The sequence below is a fragment of the Alligator mississippiensis genome, chromosome 6, assembly GCF_030867095.1.
Source record: "Alligator mississippiensis isolate rAllMis1 chromosome 6, rAllMis1, whole genome shotgun sequence".
Taxonomy (NCBI): Eukaryota; Metazoa; Chordata; order Crocodylia; family Alligatoridae; genus Alligator; species Alligator mississippiensis.
This window is the reverse complement of record NC_081829.1, coordinates 9,063,125-9,089,919: the sequence shown is the minus strand read 5'-3', so window position 1 is coordinate 9,089,919 and position 26,795 is coordinate 9,063,125. Positions and strand designations below refer to the sequence as shown.

Sequence of the window (26,795 nt, the reverse complement as noted above, 5' to 3'; positions counted from 1 at the left end):
TAATTTATTCAAGGTAGATAAGTTTAGTTAAGATCGAGGCTGCTTCTTTTAAAAAAAAATCTAAATACATTCTAGATTTCACCACCCTCCTCCCACCACATAGTCTCCCCCCAAGGTACAGTGAGATGCTACAACTAAAAGCATAGTTGCCCCCTACATTTTGTGACACTGGAAGACAAATCCCTGACAAAATAAGTTGACGTTACGGACACCATGAAGTTTGGAGCAAAGCTTTTTTTTTTATTGCAGTTATTAGTGAAAGTTACACTTCAAACTGAAGCAAAGCGACACTAAAACCAATAAAATTTTTAAAAAAGGTAAAAACAAAAACACAACATAGAGTCCTTCCAGTATAGAGTAGCAGAAAGACAGGAGTGGAATCTGTCACAGAAGAAAAGCTTTGGTGACAGTTTTGGCTCAGAGAGTTCCATGACTGTATTTCACAAGGTCAGTATTGTGAGTGACAATGTTAAATAAAAACAACAAAAAAAAAAATTCTCCTTTTAAATCTCAACCACAGACATAATACATTTTTTGCAGAGACAATGATTTAACCGAGGGTACATTAGCTGTTGAAAACCTGCACAAGCATTTTACAGTTTCCGAATTTATTTGCCTGTGCTACTTCTGAGCCTTCGAGGAAGTTCAGCTGACACCATAATACATAACTAGGTATTCAACACATACATGAACAATGCCAAAAAACTCCCAAGATACCATCATATTTTCCCATGAGATCTTTAGTTTGTGGAGAGCACACACAATTTAAGATGCCAATTTATGCGCATTTCAGTTTTAGAGAACATTACATTGCAATTTTAATTCCAGCTATTTTTCCACTCAATAGCTTTAAACAAGGTACTGAAAAATTTGAAAGTAAAATAATATTTTTCTGACAGAGGTTTGGCAGTCATGTTTGGTATTTCCCTCAAGATGTCATCTGGTCCTGTGACATTACAGATTCAGATCTATGCTTTAATCCCGTTTACTTTTGCAGACGTTGCTTTGGAAAAAAATTCAAACGATGCAAGTATAAAAAATTAAAAAATATATCAGGTATGCATTTCACAAATGGATTCTTTAAGCGATTAAGGTAGATTTATAATATACCCAACTTGATCATATTTTCAGCCAACAAAAAGATCTGATGACTACTTGTATTATACACCGTTTTACAGAAGTTACAGATGGCTACCAGAGGGAAGCGATTGTGGAAGAGAACTTATGACATTTTACTGTGCTGGAAAGAAAGCAACCATTGCAACAGGTAGAAAATTTTGGCAAGAACAGTTTGGAAAAAAAAAAAATGGGGAGAGGACACTGCTTCTGGTTAGTAATTATTTTAAAATATACTGACATATCCATTCCCTCCCACCCCATGTAGTTGCAGCCCATGTCCGCAATACATATAGGCACACACGGTCAAGAGGGTTAAGTAGTAAAAATAAAAAAAGGCTTTTACCAATTTTTTTGCCATCCACCTACAAGCTATTGTGCAATGTTTCAAATCACAGCTGTTCCATTGAGATAATCCCCTTTTTGGGGGGGAAAAAAGTGTCTTCAAGGTTGGACATTCTATTTCTTGCATAAAGCAATGGCGATATCGAAAAGGAAAGGAGCACTTAACAGCTTACTGGAAAGAGAAAGCGTGAGAGGCATGAAGGAGAATTTCAGTCCATGGGAGTAGCCTATCACGATTTTGTTCCAAAAGGAATCCCAAACAGCACTATTCTCTTTTTACATTTACGCCATTTATATACATACACACCACCACCTCCAGCAGCTGAGCTAAACGTATAGATGACTAATAATGTTCAAGGTGCACCGTACGCCAGATGAGCCATCTTTGTCTCAAGATACGTGAAACGCCCATGGCTGGCCCATAATCGAAGACACAGATGAAGGCTACCATTACAGTGAAAGCTTCAAAAGTAATACCTGATGGCAGAAAATGTTTGTAGCTATACCGACTGTCTTCATACCCCTTTGCTACTAAGCGGTCTACACTTTTCCCTAACAAACACCAGCGCTTTTCATCCATTAACAGTCCATGTTGCCAAGTTGCTCAAGCCAAGGGAAGTAACAAGAATATAACCATCAAATGAATCTATACCCTGTGAGCCCAAGATTTATTACCTGACCTATAAAACAGATGAGCCGGTAACCAAAATTAGTTGCACGGCAATGCTGATAATCACAGAGGGAGGAAACCCTGATAAATGAACACCATGGACAGAACAGGTCAATACAGTTACTGTACCAGAGCGGTTTGTTTTAATGTCTATTTGTCAAACTAAGACACACTTTTTAAGAGCAGCACTTCTGTGGGTAAAATGACATTTTAAAACCTTTTCTAAGCTAGATTCAATGCTGCAAAGCTTCGCTTGGAGAAATAAGTACACTTTTTCTCATTAATGCAAACTGCGCCCACAGAACAGAACAGTCCAATGAAGCCAACATTCACTGAAAAGACACCTGAAGTAAAAAAAGAAACTCCAAAATGAAGTAAAAAAAGAAACTCCTAAATTGTCTTATTCCCAATTGCTTTGCTTGCACTCAAGTCTTTCAACATTCGAAATACCCACTTTTGCTTGCCTGCGAAAGTAGCACAAAAATTTTTCTATGTTAATTTACCAGGAGATTCAACTGAATTTCTTAAAGGTCCTTCAGATCGGGGTTGATATATGCCTCTTTAATGGGATACAAATTTGCCAGTTTGCCCAAGTGATAATTATTGCATGTGGCCTGTAGTTAATACTACAAAGAAACTGGGCTCACAAACAGACTTTTGCACTGGTCAGCAATTATATTTTAATATTCTTGCAAATCTATGTTGAAGTAAACTGTGCTGCCACAGGGCCCCACCTTCCCAAAGTGTGTCAGGAAAGTGATGGGTCACAAATTCAGCATCATGGGCCCCATGCTGCTCACCTTCCTTCCCTGGGCAATTCCCAGGTGAGGATAGTGTGTGACCATCCCAGGCCCCGAGACCCAGGGCAGTGCTCCTAGCTGGAGAACAAACTGCAAACACACAATATAGCAATGCAAGAAGATGAAAACTTAGATGGGGTGCATGGATTTGTATGACAACAGTATTTCTAAAGGGTAACTCATTTTCAAGGCAGGCAAGATTATTTGGGTAGATGTGGTATCTTTTATTAGACCAACTAAATAGTTGGGAAAAAGGTTCTTTGCAAGTTTTCAGGCACAAGCACCCTTCTTCAGGCATTGGGAGACTCTGCTGCTGTTCTGAGGTCTGCAGCAGAGTCTCCCAACGCCCAAAGAAGAGCGTTTGCACCCGAAAGCTTGCAAAGAACTTTTTCCCAATTATTTAGTTGGTCTAATAAAAGATATCACATCTACCCAAACAAGTTGGCCTGCCTGTATCCTTAGACCAACATGGCTAAAACCAACAACCCTGCAACTTATTTTCAAAGCACCAAATATTCAATTTTCACAGAAAAATGTGCTACGTTAGCCTTATTTTATAGATCAGAGAAAACCGAGGCAGAACAACTTACCCAATACCCCAGAGAGCCTGCATCGGACTACAGCCCTGGAGTGCCTACCTGCAGACCACACCAGTCTCAAAACTAGTTATGGTCTGTTTGAACCTTTTCTTCTCAATCCTGAAAACCCAACTTCATGGCGGCTTCAAGCCTAATTAGCTCACCCAGACTCGCTGCTGAATCAGACACAGCACAGAGCATTTTACACGGACTTGCTCTTGATTTAGGACATGGGAACTTGTCTTCTCTTATTGCCTTGCTAAGCCCTTCCATACCCAGGCCATGACTAAATTAATTACACAGACCATCACCACTTCACCTGGCAAACTAAATTGTTCCAGAGAACGGTGGTGCTCAACTTCCACCACTTCCACTTCATCGGGCGATTGTTCTGCCTCCTTACATGCATTATACCATATCTTTAAAATTAAGTGGAGTGTATGAACAGTTGAAGCTACGCAGGAACCAGCAAAGATGCTACTGGGCAACATTCAAGTAAAGGCAAGCCAGCTTATTTTCAATGGGACTACATCAAAGTTAAAATTTTGTAGAGAAAACTGCAAATCAACCATTGACTGAGGCATATTTGACAACATCACCCCCTAGAAACTAGTTACTTGAAAGAAGTACCCTGAAAAGATAACAAGAGCACTATAAATTCAGAGGCAATCCCATTCAAAAGCACAAACTGCTTAACAGCAAGTGTGATATGAAAAAGTTTGTATTATGAAGTTCTGTCAAAAGGACCTGAAGCTTTAAGCATGGCTTGTGAAAATCTCAGCTGGAGCGCATTATTTGGGAATGTTGCAATCGCAAGTGTTCAATTCCTTTCCAGCATCTGTTATTGATCAGTAAAAGGCACGTGCTTGCTAAGGGTCTCAGTACCCGCTCCGATTTCTGACACACACATTTCAGGAACCCTTTGAGATTCCTGCCCGTTCCCTGAAGGGTAACAAGCTGAACAATTTGGACCGACAACAGTTCAGAGTTCTCCCTCCCCCTTCCTTTTTCCTTTATCAGCTCTCTGCCACCTACCACTCCAGTTCAAACATGATGCGTTATTTTCTAACAGGGCAATGATACTGCTTGCAGACAAAAATGGCTATTCCACATGTGCATAAGAGTTAATGATTTTGGCTGGCAGGGTGGGAGAGGGGGCAAGGAGGTAAAAAAAAAAACCAACTGAGTTACAGCAGGATAAATTCAGTGCCTTGGCAAATAAAATATGCAGCCACTTGCCATCTCTCTCACTAACTGTGCATGCTGCAGTGAGAGCTGCTGAGGACTGTAGCTAGAAGCGTTCAAGAGATCTAAAATGTTTATGTCCGTAAAACAGCTTGGCTGCATTGTTTCAAGTAGCATCAATTTACTGGATTTCTTTTAGCCAAAGTCATTAAGGTAGCATCAAGATTTAAGAACCAACAAAAAAAAAATCTTTGATTTTGATTTTTATACAACCCCGACAGGCATTGCCAGTTGCCTCGATGAACGTTCTCTTGTGGAGGAAACAGTCACGCATTTGTGAGAGATTTTTAAAGTGGCTACATGTGGGTGGATTTCTCTTTGGGTGAACTACAGACAAGATGACAGGCTCAAAAAGGCTGTAGATTAACTGTAGCTTTTACTGCGCTGCTGCTTTTAATATAGGCTTCATTTCCCTTCTTGCATTACTTTTCACTCTCTTGCACATTTCATGGGATTGTCAGCTGCTCCCCACTTCAATGATGTAGGAAGGGCAAGGGACAGATAATAGCCAGGTCAGTTTGGTTTAAAATCACTTGGTTCCAGCTCACCTTTATCAACAGCGCAACATATTCCAGGAAGCCCGTGCTCTCAGTCTGCCAAAAAGGAGCATGTGTAAAAAACTAGGTAAGCACACCCAGATTTTTCTACTGAAAACAATGGGTGGGAGTATCTGCGTCTTCAAATTTCCCAGCTTAAACGCTAATGGGATACTTTAAAAAGTATATCAGAAACCCTCCAATAAGCAACAAAAATGGACAATTCTGATCTACTGAAATCCAACATGTATGCCACTGTGCATCTTAGCCAAGGCAAGACAGATTAGGGGTTTATGCCCAACAGCAAAAGTCTACATAGACTACTGTAATCACATTTACAAAGTAAAGAAAGTCAAAAGGGCAAGAACTGAAACCTTAGTGGGTCTTAACACCTACTGTCACGGTTATAAAGCAAATTAAACTGACTGATGAAAGTGGGAAGAATGGAGTCTACGTCTTACATGGAAAAAAACCCTGATGGAACAAGATTTTTTGGCCCTTTTAAATCAATAAAATAAAGTTCTGACTGCTACTAAATAGAACAGAAGTCAGGTAGTTTTGGCCTAGAATTTAGGTCTTGAGAAAACTTTGCTTTGTAAAATTTATGAAGTTTTTCTTCTAATTCCTGAAAACATCTCAAGATAAAATCACCACAAACAGTTTAAATGTCAGTGTTGCATTGGATGACTGCCATAAAGATGAATGATTAAAGTGACTACTAATTTCAGTTAACTGCTTTTGATTTGACTTAAGGGGACAACATAGAACAGTGATAAAACAGATTTCCAAAATGTGGGGTTTTTTTTAAATTGGCATAAGTAATACAAATAAGTGTTTTTTTAATCATGGATTAACACATGTTTAAAAGTAAGGCCTATAAATTCAGGCATGGGTCACTGTCCCCACTTTACAATTCTTATCTCTAAAGTACTTGAACTACTTAAGTGAGCAATTATAAACTACCAAATAACTGAATGCAACATTTTGATGGACTTCATGAATAAACCAGTTTCCAACAGAAAAGAAACCATTTACCACTGAAGGGAGGCTCTCATGGTAATACTCCTGGTTCTTGAAGATCTCCTGATTAATATCAAAAGAGGATATTCTTGAGTGATGCAGAGATATACGCTACATGTCTGAAATGCCCAGTACTGTATTAAAGTCAACACAGAAAAAGTTAATACAGGTACCTAATTAGCCTGTTTTGGTTTTAACTGTTTTGATTAAATCCCCACCCCCCCTCCCCCCTATCCATGGTTAGTAAAGTTAGGACTTGAGAAAGAAAAAAAAAAAAAAAAAGACACCTAGAAACTCCTCCCTCCTCAAAAAAGTGTGTTTAAAGTAACCTCCAGGCCAAACACATGAAGCAACAAGCTGCACACAGATTACCAATAAATATAAAGAAACACCACAAAAAAGGACAAGGCTCATTTTTAAAAAAAGATCTGGTAACTGCTATTAAGACCATTACAAAAATGAAAGTGTGTGTATTTTTTTTTTGCAGGCATGTGCAAGCACATTGCAGAGTAATCAAAGCAGAACTTTGCTATTATTATTTTATGCAGCATTACAAGGTTACTGAGGTGCAGTGTTTATTATTCTAGTCTACAGCTCTTCCCAATTTGAGGAATGCTCACCAAACTCATCAGCGGGGCTCCCTGCATCTCTTACCACGGTCATCACAGGGCACGGCCACTCGTGCATGCTGTTGCCATTTATATCAGCAAAAATTCCCACGGAGTCATTACAGTTCCACGAGTATATCAGCATTACTCCCTTGAAATGCCAGTTGTGTGAAGCCAGTCCACAGGACCAACCACTTCACCGTGAATCTTTAAGACAATGCTTTTTTATCACCCTCCTCTTTGGGAACCTGCTACACCCTTTGATCATCTGTGCCCCTATTAACATACTGAACTGCATCATCTTCTTCAGTGTCCTGTGCTATTTCCTTCCCCACAACCCCTCGCCCTCCACAGGCGGAGACAACTTGCATCAAATAAAACCTGAACTAGTGCAAGCCAACCAGCTGAATTTGGTGACCATTCCTCAACAGCCTTCCCTCTGCTGAATACACCCTCCTTGGTTAATCTTGGTCCTGACTCAGAAACTGCTGTTTGAAGGTACCTAAAATGATACCATCAAACACTTGGCATTTTCAATAGTTTCTTGTAAATGTTCAGCCATGTACAATTTCAAAATAAAAATCTACAGCACCATCTTCTGAAAAGGCACTTTCTGAGGACTGTCTTGCTTTAAAAAAAAATTATAATAATTCCAAGTTTTAAACAGTGGAACTTCTTTGCTTTAACAGGACCCTACATTAGCTACCTGCATTAGGTGCGGGGACCTCGGACAAAATTGTAACGAAGGTGGAGCACGTGACTGGAACAGCAATGAATACAGAATCTCTCTACCAACCCTCTACACTCTGCGAGACTGATGCTTCATCTTTCTTTACAAGCCTTCCCCCCTTCCCTCTCTTCCCCTCCCTGCCCTCCACCCCAACCCCCACCTTGCCTTTATGCACCTTTAGCTGCTCAGGCCCCAAACCAGTTTTTGATCTTAGTGTTTTAGTAAGTATGGATTCCTCAGACTCTGCTAGATAGGTAAGACATAGGGTCCTGTACATACCAGTTTCACACCTCATAACTAACGTAAAGTTACAAAGATTTTCTACTAGCAGAAAATACTGACTAGCACAAGCCCTAACTACTATTTTTCAACTTTACAAAAATAATGAGTTAATTGGCTTAGTGAAGTTTTTAATTAAAAGATGTGCCAAACAATATGATATCTCATACCCAATGTTGATTTCAAGTACCATCTTTGGGTAGGAAAGTAAGCCAGGAATACTTTTCCATTTGACCCCTACATGGATATTCTACCCGATCAAATCAACTGACCAGCGGCAGCCACAATTATTCCACAACACTGCAACTGACAGAGCATTTACCTGGCATGACAAGAAACAAAGGTAACCATTTGGAAAAAAAAAAAAAAAATGATATCTGTACATTTATTGTTTTCATGTATATAATCTGAGCTTTTGATTCCTCTGGTACAAAAAGTGCTTTGAGAAAGGATCTATTCCCCTCAGTTCACAAGATTAAAAAATATCAAAGGTGGACAAGTCTCAAGGTACGAGTACATATGTAAACTCAGAAAGGCCTCATTTTTAAATCGAAGGAGTCTGAGCTTGGAAGCTTCACTGTTGTGAACTCAAGCACTAGTAGAAAACCAATATAAGATGTATACAGAGGTGGTTACTACACAATGTCCTATGCTAGACTTCACAGGACAAGTATTTGCACATAAGAGAAATGAAAACAATTTAGGACCAATGGCATCTTGAAATAATTTGACTGACAACCTTCCAGAATCCATTCTACTTGTAAAAGCTAAGCCCAAAAGAAATACCCCTTTGGGCACTTTTAACCAGTTTAAACATTTAAACAGCAATCTAACAATCCTGAGTAAAATTGGCCACACTAAGTGCCCCACGAATCCAAAGCTACTTTAAACGGAGTCATCAGTCACTCTGTTAGCAGATGTTGCAAGAGTGTAACACCACAACTACAAAAGCTTCTCACTGCTTCTTCCCAAATTTGGATCCACTAGTCACTAGATCACAAATCTGGCAAAGACCTATAGTTAGCTTATTAGAAGCGCTGCCTCCAATTCTGGGAAAGTGGTTCCTAACCTTTGGCACACGTACCAGTATTATTACTTCAGGGATGTGTAGTTAGTACCAGAGGCTGCCGCACCCCTTACTCTCTACTGAGCCCCAAGCGGATGCTCTCATTGCTTGAGAGGTTAGTGGCACTTGCTAGTACAAATGAGGTCTTAGCTTGGAAAACTGGTACAATGCCACAGAAGGCTGGGAACCATCATTTTAGAGAGATATATGAATATGAGGCCAACTCATCTGCAAAAACAGAACCGTCAGCCTTTGCCCAGGTCCCTTGTTGGGCTTGATATGGACAGCTCCTGCGAAGATGAGGGGGATCAGGTATGTCACTCAAGGTTTCCCCAAAAGCACATAAAACTTGAGAAACTTTTCTTTAAAGGAGAGCAGGTACAAAAATAAAAGAAATCCATATACTCTGAAAATACACTGGAAACTGCCACCACAGATGAGGTACCATTTGCTCCCTCCCCACCCCCCCCCGCCCCCAACTGCAAACATCAAAATATATATGTCTTTAAACAAAGGAAGAATATCTGGCTATTTAATCTCAGTTAAAATGACAGCACCCTTTTGTTACACTTTATACTTCACACCATTAATTCTCTTCTGAAAAATGCGATACCACATCTAACTAAGCCTTGATTCCTGCTCATCTCCTCATTTCCCTAGTGCAGTAATTGTCCGTCTCCGTTTAAATAAATATAGCAGCTACAGTATCATACGTGTGTGGCCCTCACAAAGCCAGTAACTTGATATTGTAATACAAACATGTATCGGCACTTTATGTAGACATCTGCAAAACCAAGAATAGAAATTAAAACTTCCAGCTCCTCTTCGCATGAAAACCAGTTCCACTTGTCCACCGAGTGAGCAGCTTAAAGTCACTTGCCCAATTAATGTGGTGGGGGTTTTTTTTATTTTTTTTTGTTTCTTTTTGGTGAAAGCAGCAAGCAAAATAATTTAAACCTTTCAAGCCATAGTCGCTGAGTGTGGGCAGGATAGGAAATGGATAGTGTATCTGAAGGGAAAATTAAAAATCTACTTTCTTTCATTCAAGGACTTCTCATGATAAAAGCCAGGAAATCCACAAGAAGTTTTTTAAAAAAGAAAATCCTCAATTTTAATTTCATAGATGTTAGGGCTGCAAGGGGCCTCGTAAGATCATTGGGTCCAGCCTCCATAAAAAAACCTAACCTTGGCCTTTACAGACAGGACTACTAGCTAGAGCACTCTCAAGAGGAAACTGTTCAGCGAGTCCAAGAAGAGAACTACTGAAGGGTTTATTTGGAAGCCTAGTCATTTAGTTACGCTGACCTCCCTGCAGCAGATTTATTCAAAAGGAGCTGAAACCTAAGTGCAAGAAACAGCAAAAGAACAAAGCCAGGACATTTCATTTTGGGGTCTGCAGTCCCACTGATGAGCTCACGACTCCCCAATCTTTCCAAGAGCTCCTGGGCTACATAGGGATCTGTGACATAGCCCCCTTCTCTTTTCTCCTCAGCCCCCTGAGCCATTAATACACTGCCCACAGTCATGACTATTTCCAGTGCACTTTTAAAATTCTGCAAAGAAACACAAAAGAAGAAACTTTGTATTATCTTCCTTGGTACTGGGAAAAAAATATATGTATATACACCAAGTATTTAGTAAAGCGCTTTGAGACAGTGTTGTGAACAGCACTACATACATCTTAGTACAAAATACAAAATGCACAAAATACAGTACTTTTTTCTGGCAGAAAATGGGGAAAATTCATGCTTACTGAAGCAAAATGGGCTCAGATTTTAGGCTCAAAATACAGTAAATTGGCAAACAGATTACATGAGAATGACAGGAGATAAGTCAGGTAACTTATACCAACCCACTGGTTTTCATGTGGAGAGCAGGTGGAGTTCCAAAGGGCTGGGATAACAGCAATGCCCATATAAACAAATCTGCAGTATATATATATGTATATATACTATGAACCAGTGCAAATAAAACAGTCAAAAATGCAGTTCACGAGTTTACAAAGTGCAAAACTCCCCTGATCCCCTTATTGAATAAATGCTCACCTCTGACATCTTAAATATTTCATTTTAACTTTAAAAAGTGGAATGAACAAAAGTCCCATTAAATTTGTTTCACATTTCAGTGATTTAACTTGTTAAAAGTATCCCAGCCCTCTTGTTTTATTTGTAAAGTGAAATGAAGTCACCAATACCTTAATTTTAAAAGGAAAGTCGCTATGAACTCAGCAAAATTGCCTACAAACTTCATTAACTCCTTAAGACATTTTCCTGATTAAATGTCTGATATATTTAAAGTAAGAGCATGAAAACCTAGATCGCCAATAAAAAACAGTTCACTTAATTCAAATAACTTCATCTCTTCAAACCAAATATGCAGACAGTTCCTTTGCTAAACCAAAATACAGCCCGATTGCCAAGAGTAAAGCTCGCAGGATTCAAAAAGCATGTTTGCTGTTCTTTGTTGTTTTGATTTAAAAAAGGAAAAAAAAAGATCCCCCTCAACTATAAAAACTTTCCTTTCAAAATTAAGGCATTTACTTTGTCCTTTTAAAATTGTGGAGGTGTCCATTCTCCCACAGTTAGTGGTACAAATGCCGCTTTAACACAGCTAAACGGACACAGTTTTCTTTTCAAACGGCTTATTGCACTAAAAGATAGCAAAAACAAGTTGTCAGTTTTTGTTTTTTTAAACAAACACGGTTACATTTCTAAAAATAAAAATTGATGTTGCCCATATGTTTTGTAATAATTAAATTAAAGCATTATTATTACTCTAATAAATATAAAAGAAACAAAAGGAAGCTAAACTTCAAAAACACATACACATATGAAATCACATTAAGGTGTGAGAGGCAGCAAGTAAACTAGCAATTTTTTTATTTTTATTTTTTCCAAAAAGACCTTATATCTAGAGTTTCAGTTCTGGTGTTTACTACAAGAAACCCCGTCAAACACGGGACTTCAGATATCACATGAAGCTCAAATATGTATGCGACTTGCCAGATGGAAAATTAGTTGAAACTTCTGGACAAGATAAAACAGCAGCTTTAGTAAATTCACCAGGGAGTAAGAAGAGTTTGGATCACTACTGCCTGCACATACACTACTAGCTTTTTATTGGTTTTATTTCATTTTAAAGGGAACTATTGGAGTTGAGGACTCCAAGTTGTGAAGACAGACAAAAGGCAGCAGTTGGCTAAATTATGTTCAGATTAATGGACAAGTGTGCAAATACTCCTCCAATTTCTTCTAGTTAGTGCTGTACATTCAAATGTACTTGGATATGTTCACATTTGAATGCTGATGGCAATAATGAAAGCTTCATGAATATAGCTGGGGTAAAAAATAAAAAAAAAAAAATTTTTTTTTTTTTGCACACTCCCCTCCCCAATCCCAAAACAATCGCTGTGATTCTCCTAAGGTTGTCTGTTTCTTTTTTTTTTTTCTTAATTACGTGATCAACTTTTGTAGTTGCTGTTGTTTTTTTGTTTTTTTTGTTTTTTGCAAAGAGTTGTGCTGCCGAGCAACTTGAGGTAAAGGCATAAAAGGGTTAAACTACGAGAAATAAAAAATAAAATAAAATAAAATAAAATGTGATGGCGGTGCTTCCAACAGGAGACCGCGCCAAAAAAGCAGTTGGCTGGTTTCATATTGCATAATAGTGCTGTGTTCCTCGATGAAGTAAACAAATCTTCCTTGCGTCAATTTAAGGATTAGCCCCTCGCCCCTGCACAGTGTCGACTTCAGCCTGATTGGAGGCGCACCCCAGAAACTGACCCCACTGGAAACATACATTGTATGTGGCTTAAATTTTCAGTTCTTCTTTTCAGTGAGTATGCTCTGATTTTATTGATCTAAGCGAAGTACATGGTGCGTAAGGTGTCTTGGTGAATCTGTACAGCCTTGGCAAGGGCTTGCGGATCTCTCCCATTGCTTTGTCCTGAAACATGGCTTCCTTCAGCACTGAAAGGCAACGTGAAAAAGTGTTAAGACTTGTAGAAATGCTGCATATCTGAACTGCTACCACATTAAGGGCACAATCTGGGAGGGAACAATTGCTAAAACTGGAGCATGCTATATTCCCAGGTCCAGCGATCTGTGACTTCTTGGCTTTTAGCTAATCTTTCAGTTCCACAGCTTAGTTTGTTTCCCCACAAATAATCTTTTATGCCATGTGTTGATTATAAGGCTTTATGTTTGTAACAAAAACTTAGAAATTTTAGGAATGAAGACATTTGAAAACTGTAATAGATGAATCATGCTCCTCATTCAAAACTACTTCTGGTTTCTAAATTAGAATTAATGCATGCACTAAGTCCTTTACACCAGGGCTATCCAACATCTAAGGGGCTGCATGCCAAGTGAACCACACCAGCAAGGGCTGGACACCCCAAGGACACACCAGGGCAAGTCAAACTCCTTGCAGACACCCTCCCCTTTTGATCAATGAACTACACCTGCACACTTGCCTCACCACAGCTGCACACCAACCTGGGCACCCTGCCTTCCACAGCTGCACTGTGCACTCACGCAGCTCTGGGCTCACCTCCCAGCTCCCTGAGCTGCACCCAAAGAGACTGTCCAGCCCCCTGAAGCAAGTACAGGATGCAGAAGCTAGAGGAGGAAGCAGGAACCCAGAGACTCTGGTGGCTGTTGCAGCCACAGTTATGGCAGCAGGGCAGGAGCAGAGAGGCCTCAGTTTAACCCCTCAGGGACTGCACACAGCTTACAGGCTACCAGTTGGACAGCCCTGCTTTAAACCAAATCTCAAAAGCAAAAATGCAAGACAGTTCATTAAATAAAAATATGATGCTTTGAACCCAAATTATCTCATTAATGGAAACTGGACATCACACTATACCTGCACACTGTGGTAGCAGTGGGGGGAAATGCGTTTGAAGTCCAGTGCTCCACGCGATGAAAGCCAAGCTACTAGGTAAAGGGCATGTCTACATGTGCCATTAGGGGGCTTATTGCTCCTGGACACATGGTTTACACGTATGCCTAGACTGCAGCACACAGAGCTGGATCACAGCAGCCCCAGCTGCCAGAGGCTTGGGAGGTCAGCCTGACAGCCTGGAGCTGCTTCAATTGGCACAGTGTGCTGCAGAGGGGCTGGCTGGGACACAAGGGTGCTTCAGTGCAGGCCTAGCCGGCAGGCAGCCTCTGAACTGAAGTACCCTTGGTGCCCTATCCCAGACATTCCCAACCACCCGACCATGGCGGGTTGGCTGCCGGGTCATGGCATGAGCCCTCCGCTCAGACCCTCCATCTGTCTGCTCGGGCAAGTGGCTTCTGGGGTCACAGTTGAGCTTCTGGGGTTAAAGCCAGGCAGTGGGGTAGCTCCAAGAGGGAGGCAGCCAGATCTGTGCACTGTGTCCTGCTCCCACCAGACCACAGTAAAAAAAATGTTGGGAACTAGGCCTGTGTGAAGTGGCTAGTATTTGCTTTGGATTCGGCCAATTAGGGGGACAGTGATTCAATTCGGTGATCCGAATCGGCCCCAGATGAATCAGCCCCATCTCCCACCTGCTCTCAATGGCTGTCCTGCCTGCCCCAGCTCCCGGTTCTTTAAAAAAAGCCCCCATTCAGCAGCTGCTGGGGGGAGGGGGGGCACGATCCCTGCTGCCCCCCACTGCCTCGTGCTGTGTGTGTGGGGGCTCTGCCACAAGCCCCCTGACCCCCGCCCGCTCTCCCAGTGCTGCCTCCCCCCCACCCCTCATGGCTGCTGGGCCATTAGAAAAATAAAGCCCCTACTCACCAGCTGCTGCCTGGAGCGGGGGGGAGGGGTAATCCCTGCTGCCCCCCCACTGCCCCGTGCTGCTGGTGGGGTAGGAAGAGATGGCGGCTCTGCCACAAGCCCCAAGGCCATTGCATCAGCCCATGAGTCCGGTGGGTTTTTTTTGTTTTTAAAGAGCTGGGGTCGGGCGGTGCAGCCATGGGGTGGGGCTGAGAGAGCGGGTAGGGGTCAGGGGGCTCGTGGGAGCGCGGAGCAGTGGGGATTGCCCCCCTGACTGGCAGCAGCTGGTGAGTGGGAGGGTTTTTTTGTTTTTTGAAGAGCCAGGAACTGGGCCAGGCCGGGCAGCCATGAGGGGAGCTGGGAGTGGGCAGGGGTCAGGGGGTGCAGGCAAGGGATGGGGCCTGGCAGGGGTCCTCCCATGGTCCCCTCTCCCATCCTCCAGCCCCCTACTTACCAGCATGGAGTCTCGGTCCAGCTCCCTGCGGCAGCGAGTGGGGACTGCCCGAATCTCTCCAAATCTTTTCCGAATCGATTCAGAGAGCTTCAAATAGATTCGGACCTTTTAATTGGTTTCCTGATTCGATTCAATTCAGATTTGGAGATCTGGCCACTGAATCGGGCCAAATCTCCTCCGAATCAAATCAGCACCCAAAGCTTCGCACAGCCCTATTGGGAACCACTGCCCCAGCCAGCCGGTTCAGCATCTACACGTGCTGCTGCGCACAAAAATTACTCCTCAGCCGGGTAGGACTTGTAACTACAAGTCCTACCCTGCTGTGCAGTTTGTTTTGTGTGCCCTAATAGGGGTGAAAATGCAGATGCCGAGACATTTACTGCACAGTTAATTAGTCAACTGCACAGTAAACGTCTTGTGTAGATGCGCCCAGTTTGTACTATCTAGGGTCAAAAGGTCTAAATGCTCAACAAAAAGTATTTTGGGGAGCGGGGTTAACTGAGATAAAGCCTAACATTTGTGCTTTTATTACCTGTCATGTTCTTTGTCCACAAGATGGTATCGTGCTCTGAATGCTACCAGATGAGCATAATAGGCTGGTGCGGGTATAGAAACAGATCGTGTGCAGCGCACATATGTGTGGCAGAGCTGGTAAGTCAGCAGCTGAAGTTCATCTGCAGTAAAACAGTTATCATCCCACAAAACATGATAGTGTGAGGGACGGCTGGTACCCTATGGAAAAGGGAACATCAGTTCACTTGTCTGATGGTTTCATATGCATCAAGTTAGATTTTGATCTATGTGATGATCTAGTCTAATTTCCCAAACAACATAAGCCAATCATTTTGCTTGCAATTCCTACATCAACAGTGAGAGTTATAAAGATCTGTAAAGACTGAACTAAGAACTCAAACAACATTACATAAATTGCTCCAAAAGTTGATTGCTGTCACTTAGAAATGTACATCCTTTTTCTACTCTGAACTTGTCAAGCTTCCGCTTCCAGCCAATTGATCTTGTCATCTTCCATCCCCTAAATTAAGTTAGCCCTCAATCAGAAGTTTCTTCCCAATAAAGGTATTTGTACTGTGATCAAGCCACCTCTTATCTTTCTTCTGGATAAACTAAAAACTGAGCTTTTGTGTCTCATTACAGAGACAAATAACCTTTGTTGCTTTTCTCTCTACTCTCACCTGGCTGTCAAGAACCTTTAAGTAGCAGCACTAGAAACGGATGCAGTATTACAGGAGCAGTTTCATTAATGCCAGATAGACTATTAACATCTTCATACTTTCACTCAGTATCTCCCATTCAAGAATCACAATTGCCCCTGGCCACCACATTAAGCTGGAAGCTCATGTTCACTTGGTCTTCCACCAGTGTCTTTACCATTACCATATTCGGGTCCTCTCATCTCTACCTGCGAGGAACTGTCCTTTTTTCAGTTTACTGACAGATATGTCTGGGACACTTAAATAGGAGGTCACTGAAACGTCACTAGAAATTCCTTTGTTAAATGATGCCCCATTTACTGTTACTTTGAAAATGTTAACTGGTTCTGAATCCATGGGATATGCTACACCGATGCTTCTTAAACCAGAATGTATTTTCAATGGTCCTATGACAAGATCTTATAGAATTTTCAGAGTATTGTGTGAAGTTACTTCCTTCAAATTTGTCTCAGAAAAAAGATACCAACAAATTCAATAAAACTTATTTTTCCATAAAATACTACTGAATGAATGAGATCAAACCAACAGTTAATGGATTAAACAATTTCAATCATTTCAGGCTATTGCCTAAGCAGATGACATGCTAACTGGTCTATCATTAGTGATTTTGCTTTTTTTTTTTTTTAAATGAGAGCACAAAGTTAGGTTTTTTCCCTACCCGTCATCTGCAATTTGTCTGTCTCAAGATGTTGACATTCCAGCTATGAATGAATGAAGGGAATTCACATTTAAGTGCAGTATTCTTGTCAGAACGCGTCTCACAGCATTAAAATTAGTACCAACCACATATGAGGCTGGTTTCATTTTGCTTCAGATGAGATATTTTTTCATCCCTTCAAAAAAAATTTTGGAGTGAACACCAGCAAGTATTTTTGGTGGACTTGTTTGCCTATAAATGCCACAAATCTAGATACGTACTTATAAACTAAGGCTCGTCAGAGCAGCTGGACCCTTGGAAAAGTCAAGACAGAGTATGCCCACAGCACTCTACCAAAACAGCCTGCAGTCCGGGCACAAATTTCATGAACATACAAAACACATCTTGGAAGAGTTTACCTTCTTCTACTTCCATATATATTCATGTCATTTTACTCATTAAACTGGCTACCCACTGTACTGTTGGCATAACCGCCAAGCTGCTGGGTGCCATTTGCATATCCTACAATTTACTTATTTCCAACATAGTTTTTAATCCTGAAATTGAATCAAGTCCCCAAATATAAACAGCTTTCATTTTATTATAGCTATATGTGTACTAATATATTATTTTACTTTCAAATTTATTTAACCACTTTTCTAATTAAGTAGAAAGACCTCATATGAAGACAACATGAAAACTTCACCAGTGGAATCTTTCAGTGAATCACTTTTACAACAAACAAGATTCCCAGCTCTTAGATAAGCAGAGATTTGCGGGGGGAGGTTTTGCCAAAATATCATCTATTAATTTATGAAGGAAGGAATCCTACCTGTATTCCAGCATGGCTACAGAGGTAAAAATCAAACTCATATGGATGTGTAATGTCTGTATCTACAGTTGTTCCAGCTGGAATGTTGCCACTTCTTCCAACCTAAGAAAGAATAAAGAAAAATATTCACTAGATAATTTCAGAAAACAAGTGAGTGTACTTGTACCATCAAAGAAGAACACTATTTTGTTTGCAGCATTCAATGAACCACCTGTACGCTCTCTTGGAAAAAGAGGGTCAATATAGTAATACAGGATATTTGATTTCCTTCTCTCCAAAGCTGAACAAGTTGCAATCACAGCACTTTCAGGTATTCCTACAGTGAAGAACAAGTAGCTGAACATTTATGTTTTGAGTGCCCATCCAGTCTGTATTAGATCAGACAAGGAAAGCTAACTGAAATAATGCCCTTTTTAGTTTCATATGTATATTCTCTGGTATTTGTGATTTTGGTACAAATCAGTAGCAAATGTTCTTTAAAAGGATATTAGCGTTGTCTTATTGAAACTAATTTACTGCCATAGCACAATATGTCTCGGGAATGTCTGTAATTCTAAGACACGTTCACTAGGGCCAGATGGAGCGTTAAAGCTGATGCAAGAAAAATGCTGTTTTCAAATAAGATGGAGCTCACACTTCGCACCTATCAATCCTGAGCATCTCCTCTGAATCCAAGGAAGCACTGAACATTTGGGTAGTTTTTGTCAAACTCAGTGCAAATATCTCCTCTACCTGTTCATGCACATAGCTACTTGGTAATAAACTAGAAGTTACCCTTTCTGTTCTGTCAGCACAGAACAATCGTGTGTGATGTCGTTTCTGCACTACGATATAAGTTATTCCGGGCTGGTAGTCTTTCTCCAAACTGATGCAGGCCTCTCTAATTGCTAGCAGCTCATAATACAAAACCTAAAAACAGAGAAACAAAACGGTTTAGCTGACTCTCGCAATGTATTCTATACAGCGTGTTTATGGCTTGTACAAGTTGTTCTCAACTGTCTCCAGTCTATTATGAAATTCAGATTTGAAAGAAAATCTATATCATTTTCCTGTCTGTAAGTAATTGGGTTCCCATTCAGAGAATTTTTTTGTCCTATTAAAACACTGAGTATGGACGGAGGAAATTAAGGCTTTTGACTAATCTCCACCTTTTGGGAATTTCTTACGTACATAAAAAGAAGTCAACGTGTGGTGCTAAGACATCTATGATTAACTCAAAGCAGTTTAACTCAGTTCCAGATTTTATACATGGATCAAACAAACATTCCTCAATCCAAACCTTGCCAGAGTAAAAGACTTTAAGTATAATGACCTGTCGAAACTGTCCTTCAGAGACTCCATCCCGGTAGAAGATGATACGTGTGGGTTTGAACCGTGTTGACTTGTAGAACTGGATGAGAAGTTCTCTGACCATGGAGGCTAAATCTTGTATGATCTCCTGCCGGGGTCTTTGAACTCTCACTGTGGCACAATACCTGCTTGGATGAGCATCCATGCTACCTACAACCTACAGGTTAAAGCATAAATATAAAAATAAAAAGGCTAAGAGGTCCTGTCTACAGGGAAATGAGAAAGAACAAGTTAAGAGGAAAAGGTTAAATGATTTCATATAAAGGTTTGATTTAAAGAGAATGAAACCAGGTCATTTAAGTCTGCTGTAAGTTGTGGGTTTGAAGTCCTGACACACTTATGGAAAAGGATGAACCTTGACCTTTATAACCTGTACAGAAAGAGTATTTGCCTCAAAATTGCTCTTTCCCTTCCCCTTCTATTCCCTTCTTAGTAAAGCTGAGAAGATACTTTTTCTTGGCTCAAAATTGGACTTTAAATGTTCCTCTTCAGGAAGGATCATTGGCTATTATTGTTATTATTGTTATCATTGGCTCGATTTTTTGCTCAATTTAGATACACCATTCTTTAGAAAGCACAGGTAGCCTTCCTAAGAAGCAAATGAACCTAGTCTGTGAAATATCAGACATTGTAACAGGAGGGCAACATTACCATATGACTGTCTTCAGATCTGACTCTAAAAACATCTCAACTTTGCCTGGCCAAAAGTAAAAAAATTACTAAAGATTGCTCTGTTAACACCTCTCTAAGCCCTTTTTAAAATTCTAAAAGACAGTGGTGATATCTGTCAGCCTGAATATTAGAAGAGAATTTAAAGCACTTATAATTCAGTTACATTTTCTTGAAGACAACTCATTCAGTGAACATCCCTCCTTACCTTATGGTCAAGTATTTTAAAATGCTAAAAAGCATGAATCAGAAGTCTCAAGTCTTACTTTTCCTGTAAAGCAGCCATAAGATTTCTGACAATTAAACTGGAAATGTATACATACAACTGGAAGACACAGTGGAAATAAATGCCATGAAAATCAGCAAGTTAACTTATAAAATTTCAGAACTCAAATGTGGCTGTATTTTCTAGCCTGATCTTTTTATAACGAATTAATAAAACTAAACCAGTATAACAGGACTCACAGCAGCAATGGAAGGCTTCTTTCCATCCCCAGCAGGTGGATGAGTGACATCTGCTCCCAAGAAGATCACTGGTTGTTGGAACACAGAAGGTCTTTAAAAAAAAGTGACAAGTCAACCTTGCACCAACCATTCACCTACTAAATTGCTCAGTCCCGGATTCTGTCTGAACTCACAACAGGATCCAGAGGGAGAAGACAGTTTTACCAACTACCCAAAAGATTAACTTTCAACAAGAAAATCAGTATCAGGCAAGTTGTAGAGAACTTCTGAACAATACCATCACCATTCCAAAATGCATTGGTTTACTTACAACTGGGCTACTAAGAAGTTTACTTAAGAGCCACCACCTCATATTAAATGTACATCCCCTAAAAAGGCATTATTATTAATCATGGAAGCTATGGTCATGCCTCACGGCATTCAAGAACAAGTTGTCCACTGTGCCAAACACTGCACAAATATTACAAACACTGGATCAGATGTAGTTACAGTGTACACACTATTCTGGGTGGCACTTCATGAAAGCAAGGTGGTACATTAAACTCTCACTACCCATTCCTATAGTCACTTAAGACTAAACTATAAGACTTCATATTAACTTTGGTTCCCTAAATCTGGCCCAGAGCTTTTCCAAAAGTATTGAGAGACATTCTTCAAGGCTTTAATTAAAAAAAACTGTTCTGTGGTAGTACATTACCCTCTGAACCCTTCACAGTTCCACTCCTTCAAAAGAAATCTGCTCTCATAACACTTGGGGCCAGAAAGGGAGTGTGTCCAGGCTCCAGGGTAGATACTGTTGCCCTCTTCTCGGTGCCAAGAAGCACAAGAGTATATATATGTCATACTAGCGACCTGTCCAAGTGAGCTCTCATTAGGAAAATCAGTGATATACTAGACCAAGGGTGAGCAAAATGCGGCCTGCACGCCAGATGCGGCCCGCCATGCCATTCTATCCGGCCTGCGGGGCCCCTAAAAAATTTAGAAAGTTAATACTGGCCCTGGCTGCCTGTCATGCGGCCCTCGATGGCTTGCCAGAACTCAGTAAGCAGCCCTGCACCCAAAATAATTGCCCACCCCTGTACTAGACTGAAGATCAAGAGAGGCAGTAGAAACCTAGACACTCAAGCAATTAAAAAAAAATTAACTGGGATAAAGCACTGGAACAATAAATCATCCTGTCCAGAAAGATGAACTCTCTCCTGTTACACAGAAGAGGATAAATACTTATGATATATGCTGTACCCCTAATAGCACACAGAACCAATGTGTTCTTAGTTCTGTGGGATCCTAAGTTTCTATTAGGAGAGCCACCAGAGATGACATTTTTACTTATTTATTTGATTTATACGCTGCCCATCCAAAAAAAGCTCACGGTGGCTTACAAGAGAAACAGAATACTTATAAAATAGGAGAATGACACAATATTTCCATTCAAAAGGCAACACCCTCTTATCATTCACTGCATGTATAGCATAGTGGTCCAACACCCAGGTCGGGGGGACTTTCGTTTACCAGCTTCTGCTTAGAGACTCAATTAATTTTCACACCTACTGAGGATGATGCAATACCTCACCTCTCCCTTACCATACCTAAAAAGAAGAAACCTGAAGTCACTGGCAAATCAGGATGTTTTGCCAATGGAAGCACCACTGGTCCCATAGAGAACTCATGGGAAACTTAAAACCCTCCAAAATCAAGTCCCAAAGCAACCCTCACTAAAATAAATTCTTACCGTTGATGAGGTACAAGGATGTTGTTGATTCCTCCTAGTTTAACGTTAATCTTTAGGCACAGGTTGGAGAGAGTCTGTGGAGATGTTTTTATGACATTCTTGACTTGAACGCACTGTGTGGCCATTCCCAACAGTGTATCTCCCACACGTTTCACCTCCGCTAAGAAGCAAGCATTAAGTTAATTTTAATACACCAGAGACAAGTAATTAAATGTCTGAAATACAAGCCAAGATTAGAACTTAGCCAAAGCCACCGTACTTCAAATTTACGCTCCATCTTGTTAACTTCCCATTAAATAAATGCCCTGACCCCCTTCCCATGCAGTATCACTTAGGGCAAAGCACTTGGTTTCAGATGCCTAGGAGGACAGTCCTCTAGACTTTACCAACTGAGCAGCAAAGACCGTTGCTAGAACACCTGAGCCAAGATGTCCGTCCTGAGATACTCCCTTACCGTACACAGGCGTTTTCCCTGGCAGGATAACGATGATGAGCTGGAGCCCTGAGTAGGTGTTCTTGAGGTGCCGGAACATGGGCTCCACACTGTCTGCCCCCTGTGCATATTTACAAAAGCATGGCTGGCCTTGGATTGGCATTCCTGCATCCTTGGAGATTTTGCGTAGTTGGTCTGTAAAACCCCTAGTGAAAGAGTGAAGTTGGTATACTGAGTTTTAGCAGCGGCATCCATAACAAACAGGCAAAGCGGAGGAAGACATTTTACGTAAGGCAAGTAAAAACAGTTTAAATAAAAAAAAATGTGGAGTGCAGAGGGACTTTTAAGATAGAGTGTGATGATATTTTGACGCTCTCGCCATTCTTATACCATCGTACAAGAAGGAACAGAGTTAGAGAGCTTTAGGACTCTTTCAGGTACATTAAGGACAGCCATACAGAGAACTGGATTACTTCATGTTCCACTGTGGCTACCACACAACAGGAAAACCACTTAATAGTATCCTTGCAGAACTTCAATTGCAAAGGTAATAGATTTTTCCTAGGTCCAGCATGGAAGCAAAGAAGTTTCAAGTTATAAACAAATACCCTCTTCAGCATTAAAACTAAGATAAAATGGGCATTGTACTGAGTCCCGGGTTAGAATTTTGAACATTACAGATTCACTGAAAGAATAGTCCAGTGTCTAAACTATGACATGCCTTACTTCAGTATTTCTTCTCTGCATTGTCTCTGAGTTGCAAAGCAAGCTATGGCCCACATTTTGATCTCAACACCAGTGTGAAATTGTTTCCCTCGCATATCCCATACTCCATGGCTGGGGGTAGCCACTGTTCGATTCTGTGGAGATTAAAGAAACACTCTGATGTTCAAATTATCAGAAGAGGAAAAAAACCCCCACATTATTTTTGGAAAACATCCCCGACATACAGCTGGAGCTCTGATTCTCTGCACTATGCATAAGGAAACTGAGCTGGCCCAAAGCTTCAGTAATAGGAGTAATGCTGTTACTTGTATTGTTGGCAAAGGGGAAAAAATGGAAAACTGAAGTCTCACCCGTCCTCCATATTGTAACATTGGAGCTGGAAGCACACGTCCTGTCACATGGGCCATCTCATCTCGAACTTTGAACTGAAACTCTTGAACGAACGGATCTGCATCATAGTTTGCACTTCTTACCTGAAAGAAGAAAGGATAAGTTTCCATGTTATATTAAAAATGAACAGAATTCCTATAACATTCCCCTTTTCGTTACCTTAACTTTCTTAAACCCTACTCACCCAGCTCTATTAGCCAAAATCCATCCAACTCCACCCCCCCCATGGAATGAGACAACAACTTAGTTGTTCTCTTAATTATCCAAACACCCATAACCCAACTTTTGCCTTTGCAAGTAATAATCCGGTTTAAATGTACTGTGCTGAGCTATATTTAATATTATTGATAATGCTGCTGCAAAACAGATTTTGGGTAATCTGATTCTTTCCCTAAAATGCCAGTCTTAAACACATTTTGATGTCACTACAGGAGGGATTGGCAACCTTCAACCTGCAGACATGGGGCCTGGGTAGCATTTAGCAAAGGGTGGGGCTTCAGGAGCAACTGATTTCTCTGTACTGATGTGGGGAGAAGTAGCAGCCACCGGAGCTCTCCTCGTGCCACTGCAGGGAGAAGCAGTGGCAGTGGCTGACTCCTAGTGTTCACCTGCCTGCCTCTAACCAGAGCTGGGTTATTCCAGCCTACAACCTGAAAAGGTTACAGACTGCTGCTCTGCTGAATCGTGCTTGCAGGTTTCACGAGGGGTTTTTCTACCATTAAAAAAAAAAATTCTCTTTATGTATTTAATGCATTAGAAAGTTTGAAAGTGGCCCTCTGGAGGCACAGACCATTGGTAATGTCATGTTTACTGAGAATATTCATCAAAACAGGCCTTTTCCCCATCCTTAGTTGAGGGGGAAATTGTTCAGGAAAATACATCTGCTTTCAGATCTCCATGAAGGTCAGCACTCTGGAGAGAGTATTGCATATTAGTCTTTTTGGCATCTTCCAGGAAAGTCTTAAGTCAGTTCAAAAGCACCTTCTCCAGAGTGTTTTTTTAGTAATGCTACTCAAATAAAACCAAATATTTCCAGTATTTTATGTATCAACAGTTCCAAGCAAGGAAAATGCTGATGTTTTAGAAGGCTGGTTTGTCAGACAGGAGGGAAACAGGACTGTTAAGTGTCAAGGAGTACCATGGGGCCTATAGCGAGAAAGCATAGTTTATTAGCTAAAGTACTAGCTGGGGATATGGTAGACAAAAAATGAATTTCCTGTTCTGCTACAGGCATCTTGCATAATAGGCAAATCATTTAGGTCCAGACCCTGCAGTCACCTAAGCACCTCGGAGATTTTGATCCTTGGTGTTGTTACTGTCTTCCCAAACTCTGTCCCAGAGATAATAAGGCTGCCCTATACCACAAGACTGCTGGCGTGCATGCTAGACATTACAAGGTACACCAACATTACAGGAATCAGGGGCAGACAGGCAACCTGAATCAATTTACATACGTTAATTCTCAGACCATTCTTGTGAGACAGTTTATAAGAATCTATAAAACAAGCATAATAAAGACAAAAATGAAGGACCCTATCTGATAAATACTAAGCATGTGCTTAGCTGTTAAGCCCCAAGGAATCTCTATTCAAAGTTAGGAACTAACCAATCTGCTAATTTCCTCTTGTCTGTCTGGGGCAGATCTTGCAGTTGCCTTTATCATAGTTGATGTTTGATTGTCAGTTAGCTTCTTGATACATCGCTGGCCTGCCACAATATTACATACCTTAAAAGAAAAAGAAGGAAGTCAGGTACCAGTGCAGTTTTGTAGCCTCTCTTGTAACAGAGCCATGCAGTCACTATGTAAAAATCTGAGCAGTGTGGTAGAACAGTTCAGGTCTCTTGCTATGAGGACAAGCCACCCTCTGGATTCACACAGAAAACCATCCTCCCCTATTTAGCTTAGCTGTACAATGTGCACCCGTGGCTATTTGGGCTGAGGAGTTGAGGGATGCTAGCCACAGCACGCAGCTCTGTCAGCTTGCCATTAGAGCTGGCTTTTAATAATGCTAACCTGGGCAAGGCACGTGGACTTCAGTGGATCTTTAACTCAAAAAAGTCTAATGCATGTATGTTAGGGGATACCAAAAACAGGTGGTTCATTGGAACTTATGTCTGCCTGCTCCTATAGCAATATAAACATAGCAAAACCACTGCAACTTTAACTGTTTCATGCAGGATTAAAGTTACAGCAATTTTGCTTACTTGTATTGCTACAGGAGCTGAAAAAGCACGCAGATGTAACAGTTACATCATAACAGCTGATGCCTGCTTCTCAGGGACAAGTCCTCCTCCCTTTTTAAAGTAGTTAAAAATTCTGTACACCTCTTGCCTGTGATTCTTCATGAAAATAAGTTTAAGGGCTCCTATCACAGTATATCAGCATAACTTCTCTTTTCTTTTAAAAAAAGAAGCTTAACCCCCCACTATAGGAAGCCCATGGCAACAAAAGCATGAAGAAAAGAGTGATTATACATATATGCTCTACTGTTTTTATTGCATAACATACAACTTGCTAACATTTGGCAAAAAGACCGTTGTATTAATAGGACACTAATTTATTGGAATTACTTCTAAAGGCAGGTAGGTGTGTTTCTGTTCCTGTCCCACTTGCAGGCAAGGAAGATGAGGGTATTTCAACTGGAGGTTATACTTCTCTCTGAAGTACTGTGCTACCGTTCTCTCCACAGTCTGACCATTTTCTAACTGTAAAGGGAAGCTGGGAAGACAGCACAAAAGTATTAGTCAAGATATTACTGAAAGTTTAGTTGCCAACTACTAGAACACCCAAAACGATTAAGAAAAAAAAAAATCAGTCTCTTTACACACACAACGTTATGGCACGTTACTGCATGTTCACTGTTGTGACAAATCTTACGTTTGATGACTGGCAGGTCTCCTCGTTACATTACAAACACGGTATTTTCGTCTCATTGTTCCACAATGAGTCACTTCAACCTTCAGACCTGCATGAAAAGCAAGAGAAGCTGATGTTATATAATAACTACACCCAATTCATTTACATACGAGATGCATAATCTTCCCGATAATAGTGAGCATGTTAGTAGCAAGCATCTTGGAGTATCAAATAGATTCACAGCTCTTAAATGTGCGGTGTTAGTAGTGACCGGTGTTCTTAA

The 26,795-nt window shown here is 40.8% G+C and overlaps 1 protein-coding gene across 2 annotated transcripts in view; it reads right to left on the bottom strand.

Moving 5' to 3' along the window:
- Window positions 1–219: 219 nt before the first annotated feature.
- The window catches only part of LOC102577396 (protein argonaute-3), a 64,571-nt gene continuing 37,995 nt past the window's right edge, over window positions 220–26,795 (bottom strand). For both annotated transcript variants that reach the window (XM_006269877.4, XM_019488261.2), the window contains 13 exons: window positions 26,534–26,621; window positions 26,227–26,374; window positions 25,262–25,381; window positions 23,616–23,738; window positions 23,266–23,399; window positions 22,561–22,745; window positions 22,107–22,266; window positions 20,375–20,465; window positions 19,203–19,397; window positions 18,665–18,799; window positions 17,891–17,992; window positions 15,722–15,921; window positions 220–12,958 (listed from right to left, as the gene is read on the bottom strand). In XM_006269877.4, coding sequence (XP_006269939.3) covers window positions 12,850–12,958; window positions 15,722–15,921; window positions 17,891–17,992; window positions 18,665–18,799; window positions 19,203–19,397; window positions 20,375–20,465; window positions 22,107–22,266; window positions 22,561–22,745; window positions 23,266–23,399; window positions 23,616–23,738; window positions 25,262–25,381; window positions 26,227–26,374; window positions 26,534–26,621 — 1,790 coding nt within the window. In that variant the 3' untranslated portion in view covers window positions 220–12,849. The remainder of the gene's footprint in view (window positions 12,959–15,721; window positions 15,922–17,890; window positions 17,993–18,664; window positions 18,800–19,202; window positions 19,398–20,374; window positions 20,466–22,106; window positions 22,267–22,560; window positions 22,746–23,265; window positions 23,400–23,615; window positions 23,739–25,261; window positions 25,382–26,226; window positions 26,375–26,533; window positions 26,622–26,795) is intronic.